Raw genomic sequence first — 17,500 nt, forward strand, 5'->3', positions numbered from 1 at the left:
TGCTAGCAGCCAGTGTGTGGGCTCAGAGCGTTCAGCCAGCCAGCGTCTCCTATTCTGCTGGGTCATGGCATGGCTTTGCAAGCATGACATGCACACACTCTCTTCCTCCTCTCTCCTCTTCCTTCCTTTCTCTCACTGTTTTTCTGTCCTCTGTCTCTCCTCATCTGCCATCTCCTCCTTCAGCCCTGTTATTTCCCCGTTCTCTCTACTTCTCTCTCTCTCTCTCTCTCTCTCTCTCTCATCTGTCCCTCTCTCCTTCTCTTTTCCCTCCCCCTCACCCCCTCTCAAACAGAAGTACAGCACTGAGATCAGAGGGGCGAGTGTGGTGGGGTGAGGTGGGGTGGTGTGGAGAGGATCTGAGCGTGCTCAGACGCAGCCTGCCTAGCTGGCTGGCGTGAGCGATCATCCACATTATCCACGTCCATTGACTCCTAAAGCTTCCTGCCTGCTGCTTCATTAAACCCTCACTGACTCCCAAGGCCACCCAGCAGGTCTCCCCTTACAGCGCTCTATTACTCCCCCTCTCTCTTTCCCTCTCTTCTTCTCTCGCTCACTTTTCTTCTTTTTTTCTCTCTTTTCTTCTCTCTCTCTCTCTCTCTCTCGTTTCTTCTCTCTCTCTCTGTTTCTCTCTAAGAGGATATCTATCTCTCTCTGTCATGTACCACTTGTTTCTCTCTCTGTTTCTGTCATGGTTTTATATCTACTGATTAAATGTAAAACAATTTTTCCCTCTGTTTCATGGTTTGATATCATTATCTCCCTCAAGTTTTCCTCCTCCTCTTTCTCCCCATCACTATCCCCTCTCTTCTCCTCCTCCTCCTCTTTCTCCCCATCACTATCCCCCTATCTCTTCTCCTCCTCCTTTTCTTTCTCCCAATCACTATCCCCCTCTCTTCTCCTCCTCCTCTTTCTCCCCATCACTATCCCCCTCTCTTCTCCTCCTCTTCTTTCTCCCCATCACCATCCCCCTATCACTTCTCCTCCTCCTTTCTCCTCCTCCTCTTCTCCTCCTCCTTTCTCCTCTCCCTATCCCCCTATCTCTTCTCCTCCTCCTTTCTCCTCTCCCTATCCCCCTATCTCTTCTCCTCCTCTTCTTTCTCCCCATCACCATCCCCCTCTCTTCTCCTCCTCCTCTTTCTCCTTTACTCTCCCTTCTTCTCCATCTCACCTGTTCAGTCTCTCTTCTCTTCTCTCCATCCTGCCCTCTCCACTACACCATCACAATTCTCTCCTCTTCTCTCTGTCTCTCTGTCCTCCCTTCATCCCTCTCCCTCCACTTCCTCACACCTCTCCCTCCGTTCCCTCGTTCCTGCGTTCACTCTGTTCTCCTCACCTTTCTCCACCTCACTCCCTCTCTCTTTTCTCTCCTCTTCACTTCCCATCTCATGCTCTATCCATCTCGCTCCACCCTTCCCTTCCCCCCGACCCTGCAGGAGAGAGAAACAGATGCTTGGAGACAGGCCCCATCCTTTCCTCTGGGGACTCTCTCTCTCTCTCTCTCTCACACACACACACACACACACACACACACACAGCAGCAAGGGGATGTGTGCACTCACTCACACACACACATACACATTTACACACACACACCAGCAAGGGGATGTCTGCACTCAGTCACTCACACACACATCCGTACACACATTTACACACACACACACACACACACCAGCAAGGGGATGTCTGTGCTTATGGGGGACAACCTACACAGTGTACATCAGCACTTGTAAAGGTCTATGACATCACTATGCCCCCTCCAGACAAGGCCGCATGAAACACTGATGGCACAGAGAAGCCCTACTGGACATCACAATGGTCAAGGCCAAACAACACTATATCAGAAAAATAGTTCATATTATGTGTGGATGTGTGCATGTTGGTGTGTGTGTGTGTGTGTGTGTGTGTGTGTGTGTGTATGTGTGTGTTTCTGTCTGGAGTGAGTGTGTGTGCTCATATGTGTGTAAAGTTTCTCTACCTCTCTCTCTCTCTGTGTGTGTGTGTGTGTATGTGTGTGTGTGTGTGTGTGTGTGTGTGTGTGTGTGTGTGTGTGTGTGTGTGTGTGTGTGCATCGTGTCTGTGTGTGTGTGTGCGTGTGTGTGTGTGTGTGTGCGTGCGTGCGTGTGTGTGTGTGTGCTGCGTGCTCGGGGCTGGACGTAATGAATAAGTAAGACTCAGGACTCAGGAGCGAGACGCATCATTAGGCAGAGTCCCCTGGGAGTGGTTAGATGCAGGTGAGTGGCCATGCCCCAGACCCAGTTAGGAGGGCTGCATGCACGAACAACACACACAGGTGGGGGTGGTGCAAGTGGGGAGGACAGTGTGTGTGTGTGTGATATGGGAAAGAGAGCGTGAGTGTGTGTGCGCAAGCATCTTAACTTGATGGAGGGCATGGCATAGTGTCTGTCCTTACTTAGTTTTAAAGTTAGAGTTGTGGTGCAAGTGTGTGTGTGTGTGTGTGTGTCTGTGTGTGTGTGTGTGTGTCTGTATGCGTGCGCGACTGCGCATGTTTGTGTATGCTGTGTATTTGTGAGAGTGAGTGTGTCTGAACGAATGAATGCGTGCTTGCAAGTGAGTGACTCATGCAATGTGCTTAACTACCACTGTGCCCCCCTCCTCCCCTCCCTCTCCTCCTCCTAGTACTACACAAGCAAAGTGAATCAGGCTCCCCCCATACCCCCCCTCCCCTCCCATCCCCTCCATCCATCCCCCATTCACAAAGCCTGGTACGGAGAGAGCGGGGGGACAAACCTTGCAGCTGACCGGGCTCTTCTAGGGGCCATCCGAGAGGAGAGGCAGGGGAGGCGGAAAGAGAAGGCAGGGCCACAGTTAGTCAGCAACGCCATTTCAGACGGAGAGGTTGGGTTGGGGTGGGGGGAGTTGAGGAGGAAGAGGGGCATTATGGGTCGTTTTGAGGGAGTAGGGGGAGGGGAGGGGGGTGTGGACTCATGCAGTCACATCCGTGTGATTAAGCGAGTTAGATTACTGGTGTCATTTCTGACCCATCTGAAACACATGCGGTACAGAAGAAGAGGAGGGGGGGGGGGTGGGGGGTACAAGGGACGAAAGTGACCTCTGCTAGATAGCGGAGTGTTTGATGTTAATGAGGCGCCTTAAGATATCACTACTCATGATAGTAGATGAAGCCATCTTTGGCCTTCACTGCTTGTGCCTTGTGCATGCCTATAGCCAAGGTTATATGGATGCCTGAACATAGCACCCCTGCCAAGCTAAATGCCCAACTGGAGAAAAGGAGAGAGATACAGACAAAAAGAGAGAGATTCATGAATGAAGGATGAAGAGCTAAGAAACCTATAGAGGGGGAGTTATTGATGGATAGTTTACAATGAGATGCAGAGAATGTATGGTGTGAAAAAATTATAAAAGTAAGGGGGGGTGAGAATGAGTGTGTGTGTATGTGTGCGCGCGTGTGTGTGTAGCCGGTGTGTGTGTGTGTGTGTGTGTGTTTGTGTGTGTGTGTGTGCGTGTGTGTGTATAGCCGGTGTGTGTGTATAGCCGGTGTGTGTGTGTGTGTGTGTGTTTGTGTGTGTGCGCGCGTGTGTGTGTGTATGGCGGGTGTGTGTGTGTGTGTGTTGTGGGGGGCTACATGTCGGGGTTGGAGTGGCAGAGTGCGGCTTGATCCACTAATAGTGCAGATGAAAGCGCGGTTAAACACAATATGCTAATTGAAATGTGTTGGCTGATTAAGGCCGATTGAGAGGGGAGTGGGCGTGCTGTGAGTTCTGGCCGCCGGTGATTAGTATGGCATTAAAACCGGCATGCTTTTCCTCAGGACGTGTGTGTGTCTGTGTGTGTGTGTGTGTGTGTGTGTGTGTGTGTGTGTGTGTGTGTGTGTGTGTGTGTGTGTGTGTGTGTTTGTGAGTGAGTGAGTGAGAGAGCCACACACACGCGCACCCTCACTACCCTCTGTTTAAAAATGAAATGACATTACGATAATTCATACTATAGGCTGCCTATATAAATGTCCGTTTAGGCGCATAATTCACTGATACATTCCTTGTCTGTTGTTATGTCCATGTCTCATACCTGTATGTTCAATGTATGTAATAATTGCTTTGGCAATACAAATGTCTATCTATTTGTCATGCCAATAAAGCACTTTTGAATTTAATTGAATTGAGAGAGAGAGAGAGAGAGAGAGAGAGAGAGAGAGAGAGAGAGAGAGAGAGTGAGTGAGTGAGTGATTGTATTAGTGAGTGTGTGAGGAATGAAATGAGTGAGCCTTATGTCTCTCCAAACACACACTCACCCTTGTATGCCCCAGTTCACAGACCTTCGAATTACATGAATTAATAAAAGGCATACAAATCACACACACACACACACACACACACACACACACACACACACACACACACACATACACATAAGGGACAAGCACATGAACAGCTGTCTCATACTGTACATCCATGTTTTTCCAGGTCGAACGGCAGACCTGGCTTAATTTTAGATCTAGAGGTGCATGTCCACCTGATCAGAAGCTGTCTGTCAGCACTCACACCTTACCATATTCTCTCTTTATTCATCTGTAATTCCACCCCCCCTCTCTCTCTCCCTCTCTCTTTCTCCCTCTCCCTCTCTCTCTCCCTCCTCCTGTTCTCCATCTCTTTTCTCCTTCAGTGTTTTGTTGCTGCTGCTGCTGCTGCTGTTGCCACTGAAACATTTTCTTCCTTCTCTCCCCTTTGTCTGTTTGGGACTGTGTGAGCATGTGGGGAAGCATGAATGTGTGTGTGTGTGTGTGTGTGTGTGTGTCTATTTGTGTGTGTGTTTGTGTGTGTGTGTGTGTGTGTCTGTGTGTGTGTCTGTGTGTGTGTTTGTGTGTATTTGTGTGTGTGTGTGTGTGTGTGTGTGTGTGTGTGTGTTGTGTGTGTGTGTGTGTGTGTCTGTATTTGTGTGTGTGTGTGTGTGTGTGTGTGTGTGTGTGATGTCTCTGAGGAGCACACCAGCTTCTTTCTTTCTGCAGGCTTTATTGTTTTCCGCTGTGCAGCTGCAGACCCACGGGGTGCCCCCTGCAGGTGTGTGAGCGTGAGCGACAATGTGTGTGTGTGTGTGTGTGTGTGTGTGTGTGTGTGTATGTGTTCCCATTTCAGTGCAGTGTGCCGTGCCTCACTTCTCCCCCCCTGCCAGTAGGAGGTGGTGTGGTGCAGGGGTGAAGGTCCCCCGCAGAGCGCCGCTACATGGAGACTAAAATTAAAAACCGGCCGAGCGGACACCCGTCATCACGTGCACACACACACACACACACACACACACATAAGCCATCCATCCCAGTGTGGAGACCCTGTAGGGGGTTGGTAGAGCCCCCCAGTTGTGATTCTCAGCATCCGCCTCACCCCTCCAGTCAGACACCTTCCACTTACCTCTCCACTCCTCCCTGCTAATAACCGCCCAGCGTGGGAGACAACGCTAGTGCTAGGGCTGTTAGCGCCTCACGTGTCCCTCCCCAGCCACCATACACCACCCCTCTCCTCTCCTCCCCTCCTCTCCCCTTCTCTTCTCTTCTCTTCTTTCTCACCAGCTACCCCAGGGAAAGGAGAGGAACTAAGATGGCTGCCTGGGAGTTTGCATGCTGGTCGTTGATGTTTGTCTGCTGTACTTCCACTGCTGACGTCAGTCAACACTGTAAACTAAGCTAAGGAGTGTACACACACACACACAGAGAAGGGCCTAAAACTGAAATGAGCACAGCTCAGTCCTCTATGTCTCACTTGGTTTGCTCTAGTATCCTTAGAGCGAGGTGAAATATGATGGTTGTGCCTGTGATTGCTTCTGTATGAGAAATATCATGGCAGTCAGGGCTGGGATTGTGAATTCTGTCTGAGTAATATTGCAGTCGTCAGGATTGGGATTACTTTTGTTGTAGTGTGTAGGTGTAGTTGTGCGTAGGCAGGTTGACCACAGAGATAAAAAAAATAGGGAGATGTGAAAATGTTTGGGTCTTTCTTGATCTCTTTCATGCCCTGAGTCGCTCCCTTTCTATGGTTTGCTAAAGGTTGCTATGGTTTGCTACAGGTTGCTATGGTTTGGTCAGGGTTGTGAAGAAACGACATGTGTGTCTCTCTATGCTGAAAATCTGAGGGGACCCTTTAACACATTACTGGATTGGATTATGCAGTGGGATACCACAGCATTCACACACACACACACACACACACACACATCCTGAAATAGCTTGGGGGTTTGGGGGAGGGCACCAGGCAGACTGAACAGGGACCCCCACCCACTGCTCACAGCAAGGAGCTGATTGATAACTCAATGCGCCAATTGGCTGATTGACATGACCTGCACCAATCACTTGGAACATGAGCACGATCCAGCAGCACTGAGCACCGTGGGCAGAGCCCGCCTTCCCCTGGCTCTCCATGCTTTGATGGCTAACAGATCAGACGCGCTGAAAAGCTTAGCAGTAAGGGATGGCTACGCAGAATATCAAGAGGCATAAATTGTAATATTGTCTGTGTGTGTGAGTGTGTCTGTATGTGTGTGTGTGTCTCCCTCCCTTTCCCTCTGTCTGTCGGAAATCAAAGGCAGATTAAAGTGTTTGCGATGCCAATCAAAGGCGTGCCAGCCACCAGCTGACCGGAGAGAGAAAAAAATCGCACTCCGTTTAGCCTTTGTTCTCGTCTCCGACAAAGACATAATCAGATGAGCTCAATCAACAGGCCGGGGAGTCAGTATCAGAACCCCACCTCCCTGTTTCCACCAGCCCAGGCAGTGAAAGCACACCAGCCCAGCTAATTAAAACAGCCCCATTCCGAACATGCACTTTTAATGAATTCATTAACGGCGAGGAACTGTAATCAAGGGTTTATTTTTACTGCTCGTGGACGGCTGTTATCGCCACAAGTGCTCCCCGACTAGCCTCACTTCAAGTGAACGGCTCTCCTGTCTCCGGCTCAGAACGGGAGTGAAAGGAGGCTGCTGTTACACCTCTCTTTGCTCTGTGCGTGTGTGTGTGTGTGTGTGTGTGTGTGTGTGTGTGTGTGTGTGTGTGTGTGTGTGTGTGTGTGTGTGTGTTGGCCAACTCAGGGAAATCTCAGGCAGTAAACAACCTCAGCATGGGAACAGGGGCTGGTAGTGTTTACTGCCAGGCAAACTAAAGAGTTTGCTGGACCTACACGGTAAGGAAGAATTTTCTGGCCCATTCCCTGTGAAGAGAAGGTGTGTGTGTGTGTGTGTGTGTGTGTGTGTGTGTGTGTGTGTGTGTAAGTGAGAGAGTGGGAGTTAGTGTTTGCTTGTGTGTATGAAAAAGTGTGTGCCTGGGTGTGTGCACACAGGTCTACAATCGTAGAGGCTTAGCACCAAATCAAAGTGACAGTAAAGGAAATGACACAGAATGTGTGTGTGTGTGTGTGTGTGTGTGTGTGTGTGTGTGTGTGTGTGTGCGCGCAGTGGGGCTCGACGTGCAAAGGAAAGAGAGCGGAGCAGTGAGCAGATGTTGCAGCTTTAAGGAGGTAAACTGATTGAGACGAGGCGTCACCTCAGTGTTAATGATGACTCCAAAGCAGTGTGGGTAGGAAGAGGGAGGGAGGGAGGGAGGGAGGGAGGGAGAGAGAGAGAGAGAGAGAGGGAGAGGGAGGGAGGGAGGGAGGAGAGAGAGAGGGAGAGAGAGAGAGAGGGAGAGGAAATGGGAGGGTGTCATATGATCACACCTTAACAAACCTTTTGTGTGTATGTGTCGAGTACATGTGTGTGTGGGAGGGGGGGTAGGTGTACACACACACACACCACCATCACCACCCAATGGGTGTGTGGGAATACAGGAAGGTAAAACTGTATATCATTACGTGCAGGAATGTATTAATGTTGCCACAACCATATAAGATACACCCCAAAAAGCAAATTCACACACATTTCGATTAATTCAGAGGAACATGCGGAGCAACACAGACACAATGTTGTTCACACACACGAGTGTGTGTCTACATGCCAGAGACAGGCGCGAACCCACGCGTGTGCCTACAAAACACAGACTATTGCAGAGGTGAATGGGAAAATGGTGGGGAAAATGAAGACCCACATAGCTTTGCATTACCACAGATGTTCTACAGCAACAGAGATGCTCTTAGCTGTTCTCCCACTATTTCAGCACCACAGAGGCCTTGTGATGACACCTCTAACTCTGCTGTCTCCTGTACTCCACACGGGGCCCTGTCCCAGAAGCACACACAACCTCTTCACCACTCTCCAAACGGCAACGCACTAAACGCACTGCAACTGTTGAGACGGTCGTGTTGAGCGAAAACACCCAGAAACAGTCAGGTCACACCAGCTGACAGACTCCGCACTCCGGTAACACCGTCTCTTCACAGAGGCTTTCTCGAAAACGCAGGAAGGGAGACAGCAAAGGAGTTTAAAAAGAAAGAAAAAAAAAAACATATCAAAGAGCCATAATAATCTCAGTAGTGGCATATCAAAGCTGGGAGATAGTGTAGCTTTTTAATGATTGTTTCGTAATCTCAAACAGCGCAAGAGAGGAGAGGCCGACGCTGGAAAAAAAAAAAGAGAGGGAGTTCGGTTCAAGCCAACTCCTCTGTGATCTCTCTTCAATTTTCTCGACGCTAACACGCGCGTCTGATAAAGGTTAATACTCTGCTTCTCTTTATTTAAAAAAAAAAAGACAACGCCATCCATCTTTGAAGGGGGGTGTTGGAATGGGGAAGGAAATAATAAAATAATAAAAACGCCACTTAAAATAATCTGCCTCAATTCCATAATTAATCTCCTCCAGCTTTTCTGACAATTACGATGTTAATTAACCCAAAATTCCCTCCATGGCAGGCAGAGGGAGAGGAGAGGAGGGAGGGGAGGAGAGGAGAGGAGGAGAGGGAGGAGGGGAGAGGAGGGGAGGGGAGGAGAGGAGAGGAGGGAGGAGAGGAGAGGAGGGAGGAGGAGGAGAGGAGAGGAGGGAAGGAGGAGAGGAGGGAGGGAGGAGGAGGATCCTGGGCCTTTCTTTTTCCTCCTCCTCACCAAGCCACTGACGGGCCTATCTATCCATCTCTCTCCATCACGCACCACGAGGAGGAGGAGGAGGAGCAGGAGGAAAGGAAGAGAGATGAAGAACCTCTGGCTGAGTGAGAGACGTCGGTCTGGGCAGGGGGGTAATGGGTGTTCAGCACGCAACTACTCATTACGAAGAGGAACGAGAGAGAGAATGAGACAGAGAGAGAGAGAGAGAGAGAATGAGACACAGAGAGAGAGGAGAGAGAGAGAGAGAGAGAGAGAGAGAGAGAGAGAGAGAGAGAGAGAGAGAGAGAGAGAGAGGGAGAGAGATTGTGAAATACCCCAGACCAGACTATTTGGAAGACAGAGTGGGAGAAAGAAACAGAAAAGAATAAATGTGGAAAATCCCACAGACTCCTGGAGATGAACTCGTTATGTAGACCAGACTGAGACAACAGACAGACTCTGTGCTCTGGGCAGTGTGCCTGCCGGCCGGCCGAGCTGCTCCGCTCACTCCACATAAGATGCGGGCAGCTCCAGGCACCTCCAGGGCAGCACGGGCAGCGCTGCACCAGATCTCAGTCTTCACAATGAGCTGCCAAGGAGCACAAGGACCAGGACAGCCCAGCCCAGCCAGGCACGGGAACCTTTTCTGGAGGACTCCGCTCACGAGAGCCAGCCCAGCAGTGGAGCTCATTCTGGAGTAGCCACTGACGACGGGCACCCCAGACTCTGGGTCGTGTTCCAGGGAGAACACCGAGAAGAGCCAGCACAGCACTGGTGCCCGTTTTGGGAAGAACACTCCCAATGTCCAGTCCTGGGGAAGGGACAGACGCAGGCCTGCCCAGGCGCTGATGGGATGGGACACTGATGGAGGGGTCAATGGCTCATTAATCTGCACTGCTGTCCAACACCTCAGCAGCTACTAGCTCAAGTGTGAGGAGAAGCAGGGAAGGGCAAGAGCACCACAGCTATGCATCCATCTAGACTCCTAAACACAAACACATGTATACACACCCACACACATGCTACTCTAGAGCCAAACAAGAAAATACCAAACCATGATGGTGGCTAACCCCCCCCCCCCCCCCCTGCCCCCACAACGTCCTCAAGCCCCACAATCAGGTGTCCCACTGCACTGACGTGAAGAGTGTATGTTTATATGTCTCCAGACTACCTCTGTCTTACTGTCCCTGGGGAGGAAAGGGGGGGGTAGATTGAGCACAATGTGGGTAATTGCCCACGACAAGCTCCAGGGAGGACGTGAAGAAAGGTAGAACAAATGAGTAAGAGAGAGACTGAGGGAGAGAAAGAGAAAAAAGAGAGAGAGAGGGAGAGAGAGAGAGAAAGGGAAGAAAGAAGATGGAGAAGAAGGGAAAACGATAAAAAAAAAGAAATGACAGAGGGGAAGAGATAAAAAGATGAACAGTGTGAATGTGTGTGTGTGTGTGTGTGTGTGTGTGTGTGTGTGTGTGTGTGTGGTGTGCGTGTGTGTGTGCGAGTGTGTCAGTGGGCCGGCCGGCAGGTTGAAGAGTTAACGGAGCAGTCAGACCTGCAGCCGAGATCTCAGCCGCGCAGCCGAGTGTTAAACAATGGAACAGCTGTCGGGACCGGTGGCAATGTTTCCAGAAATAGAGCTGTTCATTTCACCTGTCTGTCTCACACCTGCGCAAGGCATATGCTGACAGTGTGTGTGTGTGTGTGTGTGTGTGTGTGTGCTTGTGCGGAAGCATTAGGAAGGGCAGGGAGCTGGGTCGGAACTGAGAGCACGCAGGAGACAGAGAGAGGTAACAGAGAGGAATGGCTGACAAACCAGCAGCCACACACACACACACACACACACCAGGTAGGAAGAGATGAAGTCGACTCACCGATCATGTGATTGGCAACGTGTATCTGGATCTCGCGTTCCGTCTCGAAGGTCATCTGGCATTTGATGCACTGATATGTCTTCTTCTGCAAGGCAAGAAACCAGCACAGGGAATTCAGTGAAAAAGCAGAAAAAGCTTTTTTTTTTGTTATTCACTGCACACACACACACACACACACACACACTCTGCCTGGCTGTCTGTCTGGGAGAGGGAGAGGGAGAGTCTGGTTTGCTTCCTATCTGTACCGTTGAGCTGAAACAAAAGCCCAGGTAAAGACAGAGCGTCCCTGGAAGTTGACTGTCGATACGGAGCTGGGGAAGCTGCCGCTTCACACTCTCCTCACGCACGCCTCAGGGACGGCCCGGTAACGCAGTGAATTCACACATCTTTCACCCAGGCAGCAACACACACTGGGAGAGCAGCTCTCTCTCTCTCACACACACACACACCACTAAAAATAAGTCCACAAAATGGTTCCTGGCTCTGTCTGCTGTTTTCAAGGGAAATTGTATTACAGTATAAACAAACTCAGTCTCTGTCTCCTTCTCTACTAAAATACAGCCATTAGAACACACACACACACACACACACACACACACACACACACACACACAAATATATATTAAAATATATAAGATAATATTTATTGTAAAAAAAAATTCTAATCTGTAGGATTTGCTACCACATGAAAACAGATTAGATCATTAGCACCTGCACACCTGATAGGGACAATATTAATGTTAATTATTAGGGCTGTAACGATACACCAACCTCAATGATCCGGGTTTTGTATCACCATTTTTGACCCACGGTTCGATACTTTAATCTCTCGATTTTTTTTTTTGGGGGGTAGACATTTTATTAAATAACATTTTAATAGTCTCCCCTAGAACACCAGAAGATTACAATATATCTTTTATTTTATATTTTCTGAATGACTGATATTTATGACAGCACACTTTATGCAGATAGCCTATAGCCTAGGGCCTACTATTTTTTTATTACAACTCTACCTTTTAATTCAGCTGTCTGGTTGAAGCCTGGAAATGTTGTAAACAAAGTAGCATAGTTGGCTATCTTAGCCTATCATAGTCTACTGATTGGACTGTTCAGTTTCCCATGGTGTTTAAGTTTCAAGATAATACTTTGTTCTCCTTGGGGACAGGCCCTTTTGGGAAACGCTGGTATTGAGATGATCAGTCAACTTCAATGCAAAGAGTTTTAAACAAATATGTGCAGCAATGATAGCTAATGATGCTAAGCAGATTTAATTAGTAATTTAGCTAGGTTTCTGAGGCCCTTGCTTTCACTGATTAGAATGTTTTATTAAAGCCTGCCAGATCATTGAGCAGAGAGGGAGAGGGAGAGAGGGAGGAGGGAGTTGGAAAGAGAGAAAGGGCAAGGAGAGGGGGTTTACTTTGTTTTGGTAAAGCTGCACAAGGTAGTCTACACAAGGAAGAGGTATGAATTATTATTTATTATTTACTGCATACTACCGAGTAAGTGAAATGAGGATGGTTTCTTTGCGGCCAGAAGTTGCTAAAAGAAAAGAACATCAGAAAGGGTGTCATGATTCTCAAAGCCACCGCTGACAGTACCGGATATAGTCACGCGATTTCTGGTTCGGAATCTATATATCACATGTTCTATTAATTCTTAACAACTGCAAACCTGCCTCAGCACCACTGCTCACCATATCAAACACACAAACTATAGCACACAGCTTTGAATCAGGTCACCATGGCGACTCTTACTTTTGGGACGGGCGATGCGTCGGTCACCTTCTTGGAGCCGCTGGTCTCGGGGCTCATCTTGGGGTGGTCCACCTGCACGTGATTCTCCAGGTCCTCCACGCTCTCGAACTTCACCGCGCACTCATGAGCCTTGTGACGCTTGTCGCCGGGTCCTGAGGCGTGGTGCCGCCCCCGCCCCCTCCGGTGGTGACCATCCCGCTGGGCGACTGCCCGTTGGTGCCGCGGCTCATGCAGGCGGCGCACAGGCCGAAGGGCAGGCCGTTGACGTCCAGCTTGACCAGGTCGTTCTTGTTCTTGAACTCCTTCAGGCACAGGGCGCACTTGTAGTGCTTGTGACCGCCCAGCTGCCCGTTGGGCGAGGACGACGCCGACCCGCCTCCACCTCCTCCGCCTCCGATGACCCCTCCGCCCATGCCCCTACCGTGGCCCCAGCACTCAGACGAGAGAGCTGCATGGAACGTGCTGCGGATCTGAGCTCGAAGGGAGGTGACCGGCTGTACGCAGACCACGAACGGAAGCCCGCCCAGCGAAGCGCGAGGTCCGCACTGGCAGTGCTCGGCGAATTCTCCTCCGCTTGCAGCGCATTCAGAGATGCGTAACGCTCCGGTTCGTGCCTCCTTATTAAACACCGAAGTTCACGGAGAATAATGGAAGGCCGTTAGATGGGGTATTAGTGTTTGGCCTGGGTTGCACGAGGCCCTGACTCGGAGAAGAAGGTATGCCAGAGACGCTGCACTTAGGAAGGCCCTGATGAAGTCGGCCTTTGCGCTTTAGCCGGCGCCGGCCCCTCGCCCGGCTTGATGTTGTGGTCGCTAAGAGTCGGGTGGTCTTGCAGCAGCGACCATGGTGTAGCGGCGCGCAGATGTCGCACGCAGACATAATCTGAGAGGTCCAGGTTGGTCCGCCGGCCGCTCGGGCGGGGCCGTTTGGACGCCGCCTGCTGGCCGACACGCCGCTTCAGCAGCATGCTCTGCAGGTCTGTTTGCCCTGGTCGCCACAGTCCCCCCCGGCCACACCGCCTCCCCCGCTTCCTCCTCCTCCCGCTTGGTTGGGCCACGCCATATGGCGGCCGCTCTGGCTGCCTCGCTACTCAGCATGCTGCGGGTCAGCCTCGGCGAGCAGTAAGCCGCTGAGGAGGTGCCCTCCTCAAGCAGCACGATGGATGGAAGGCCTTGCCGAGAAAGCCGCAGTTGTAATTTTGCTGCGCGGGTGATGTGGCACTGAGCTCCACTGGTGCAGAAGCTCTCCCGCGAGAAGATGCACTTATGGGTCTTTACGCCCCTCGACCGCTTGGGGTGGCCCAGGTATTGTGCTTGACGTGCAGCTGAAGGTCCGCCTCATGTGAAGTCCTGTGGCACGCCGCAGCGAACATCTTTCTTCGCTGCTGTGCTTGACCGCCAGGTGGACCTGGATGGACACCTTGGAGTCAAACACCTCCTGGCACAGCGTGCAGTGGTAGAGCACGAAAGTGTGCATGTCCAGCAGGTGCTTCTGCAGGTCGTCGACCGAGGAGAACTGCTTGTCGCAGCTCTCGCACACATACTGCGTGGAGGTGGTGGTGTAGTGCACCGTCAGGTGCTGCAGCAGTGCATCTTGGGATTCGAAGTCCTCTTTGTTGCACTGCGGGCAGGACTGCCGGCGCAGCAGGAGCTCCAGGTGCGACTTGAGGTGCGCCTGGAAGCCCTCGAAGCTGACGAAGCGCAGGTCGCACTGGTTGCAGGGGTAGTCGCCAAGCTGCGGGGTCGGGTGGCGGCCGCCCGTGCCGCCTAAGAGATCTCCACGTCGGACGACGCCGGGCTGAGGTCGGCCACTTTGACCTTGCGCTTGTTGTTGGCCAGCGGGATGTTCTTGTGGTTCTCCTTGATGTGCTTGGTCAGCTTGAGCAGCGAGCCGAAGATGGGCGAGTTGGTGCAGTAGGGGCACGAGTAGACCTCCATAAAGACTGGCATGGTTGAGCACCGTGACTTCCATCTTGGCCACCCCGGGCCGCTTCAATTACCCTCCTCCTCCACCATCCCGCTGCTTTGCTGCAGCGGCCTGCTGGATGTGCTCGGTCAGCGAGGACTCGGTCAGGAAGCCCATGGAGCACTGGTTGCAGAAGAAGGCGTGGTTGCCCTCTAGCGTGGTCGAGCCGGCCAGCACGCCGCCGGGCAGGCAGTGCGTCACGCGGATGTGCTCCTGCAGCGAGTTGATGTCGGCGAACATGTCCGGGCAGTAGTTGCAGTGGAAGGCCGTCACGTTGCTGAACTGCAGGATGGGGAGCGTGGAGGCGGCGGCCGCTGCCACCGCCGCAACGCTGCCCCCGCTGGCGCGGTGGGCTTTGCGCATGTGCTCGCTGAGGTTGTAGAGGGTGGGCAGAGTGTCCAGGCACAGCTGGCACGTGTGGCTCTGCTGCGGCTTGTCGGCGTGGATGGTCTTCAGGTGGATCTCCAGCACCGCCAGGCTGTTGAAGTCGCGCTTGGAGCAGTACGGGCAGCTGTAGGTCACCTTGCCCGCCTGGGCCCAGCCCAGGACGCCGTCATCCAGGTCGGACGAGGACGGCGCCAGCTTGCGGCGGCTGGGCACGGGCTTGAGGGTGGAGTCCGGCGTGGAGCCGCGCTCCAGGGAGGCGCTAGAGTCCGGCGTGGCGCTGCTCATGGAGGCCACGCTGCCCAGCATGGGGTCGGGGCTGACGCTGTGGTTGCTGGAGTCCGGCTGCCGGTGGCTGTCCAGGTGGCAGTAGACATCCTCCACCGAGGGGAACTGCTCGGCGCACACGGGGCACTTGTGCTTGCGGTGGGCGTGAGCGCGGTCGATGTGCGCCAGCAGCGTGCCCTCGTCGCTGAAGATCTCCGGGCAGTGGATGCACTGCAGCTCGGCGCGGTCCGACAGCTGCGGGTGCCGCGTCAGCACGTGCCTCTCCAGCTCGTCCGTCTGGCTGAACGTCTCCTCGCAGTAGTCGCACATGTACAGGTCCTGCTCGACGTCCGCGCCGCCCTCAGAGCCGCCCGAGCCGGCCGAGCCTCCCCCTGCCCCTCCGCCGCCGGCCTTGCGTCCGCCCTGGTCCTTCAGGTCCTTGTGCTCCTTGTTCTTGCGGTGCGCCTGCATGTGGCTCTGCAGCGAGGAGGTGGACGAGAACCCCCGCTTGCACACGCTGCACTTGAAGGGCTTGCTGGAGCTGTGCGTCTTCAGGTGGATCTTGAGGTGGTCGCTGCGCGAGAAGGCCGCCTCGCACTCCTGGCAGCTGTACTTCTTGTCGCCCGTGTGCAGCTTGACGTGGCGGTCGCGGCTGCGCTTTGTGCTTGAACAGCCGACTGCAGAACGTGCACTTGAAGGGCAGCTTGTCACTGTGGATCTGCTCGTGCCGCTTCAGGTAGCTCAGGCGGCTGAAGGACTTGTCGCAGAACTGGCACGGGTAGGGCAGGCCCGAGCCGCCCTCCTCCTCGCCGCCCGTGCCCATGCCCAGGTCGCAGCAGCCGTCGCCCAGCATCTGCGAGGGCGACGCCACGTCTTTGCTGGAGGGGGACGAGGGCACCCAGGAGAGCCCCGGGTCATCGTCGCCATCTGCAAAGCACAAACACACACACACACACAGAATTATAATGTCAGAAAGGCAAGGGAAGCCAGGGACAGAGACAAGGAGCGAGAAAGAGCGAGGGACAGAGAGAGAGGGAAAGAGGGAGGGGGAAGAAGAGAGGGAGCGAGGGAGAAACAGAAAGAGAGAAAAAAAGAGCAAAATAAGAGCAAAGGAACTAAAGACACTAAATCCCAAGGGAGAGGAGAAATAAGGGCAAACGCTTCCGCCTTTCTTTCTTTCTTTCTTTCTTTTTTTTAATCCCTGTTTCTCTCTTTCTCTCTCTCGCTTGCTCATTGTCCCTCTGCAGTCATCCTCTCATCCCCCTAAAGATTTGGATCTGGTTTTATCACATTTTCATTATGGCCAGCAGATTGAAAAGCTTCTCAGAAGCGATTAGTGCAAACTCAAACAGGAAGGTCTTCTTAACGGACAAACGCCTGCAAAATGAAACTACGGATTACACCCATCTTTTTTTATGTCTTTGTCTAAATATGATGCAGAGATGAAAAAAAACAGCACCCATCCTCCCTCCATCTCTCCCTCCCTCCCTATATGCATCCCTCCATCCTACAGCACGTAAACAAAGCTGGGTGCCTCTCCCGCTGCCCTGATTTGTGCAGTCTGAAGGGGCTTGACACAGTCCGAGCGTCATCTATTTAGCATCTCGACGACTCAGCCGCCTCGCTGCAGAAAGAGCACAAGCGGGAGGAGGAAGAGGAAGAGGAGGAGGAGGAGGAAGAGGAAGAGGAGGCGAGCTCATGACTTATTGAGCAGGAATGCTGCGAGCCCAGAGTCCCACTGTGGCGCAGACAAACACAGAATTTTCTATCAAGGCCTGTTTGTTTTTCCCTAATTCACTCAGCTTTATGGGTGAAAGGAATAAAGAGCGGAGAGAGAGAGAGAGAGAGAGAGAGAGGTAGAGAGAGAGGGAGGGAGGGAAAAAAGCCTCTGGTATTCCACGTTTCCAAATAAACTCCCTGTTTACAAGAGTAAACCATCTGAAACACTTGGTTTATATAAAAACCAAAACCCTTTCTGTTTTTTTTGTTGGCGAAATTGAAAGGAGATGGAAGTGGAGAGTGATTGGGTCTCGCTCCATGCTGTGGAAGACTGGGCATCAAACACATTTCTAAAACTCATCACGGTCAGCCTGCGATCTCAAGCCCGCGCTGAGAGGAGATGGCGGCCGCAAGCAGAGAGGCTGGCGTACGAGACGAGCCGCCCAAACCAGAGACGGCTCTGCTCAAACGCATAGCTTTAGCTACCGACAGCAAATTTGCAAGAATCCTGTCGCGACTAAACACTCCCACCTCCAACCTCCACCAGTACCCAAACACACACACACACACACACACAAA

General features: G+C 52.2%; 1 protein-coding gene across 1 annotated transcript in view; it reads right to left on the reverse strand.

The window, feature by feature from the left end:
* Positions 1 to 17,500, reverse strand: part of znf423 (zinc finger protein 423) — a 159,024-nt gene that overhangs the window by 64,946 nt on the left and 76,578 nt on the right. Inside the window, 10 exon segments of the mRNA XM_048257575.1 lie at positions 10,833 to 10,917; positions 12,587 to 12,735; positions 12,738 to 13,214; positions 13,217 to 13,782; positions 13,784 to 13,895; positions 13,898 to 13,949; positions 13,952 to 14,355; positions 14,358 to 14,550; positions 14,624 to 15,862; positions 15,864 to 16,129. Coding sequence (XP_048113532.1) covers positions 10,833 to 10,917; positions 12,587 to 12,735; positions 12,738 to 13,214; positions 13,217 to 13,782; positions 13,784 to 13,895; positions 13,898 to 13,949; positions 13,952 to 14,355; positions 14,358 to 14,550; positions 14,624 to 15,862; positions 15,864 to 16,129 — 3,543 coding nt within the window.

Source organism: Alosa alosa, chromosome 11 (assembly GCF_017589495.1).
Source record: "Alosa alosa isolate M-15738 ecotype Scorff River chromosome 11, AALO_Geno_1.1, whole genome shotgun sequence".
NCBI classification, from domain to species: Eukaryota; Metazoa; Chordata; class Actinopteri; order Clupeiformes; family Clupeidae; genus Alosa; species Alosa alosa.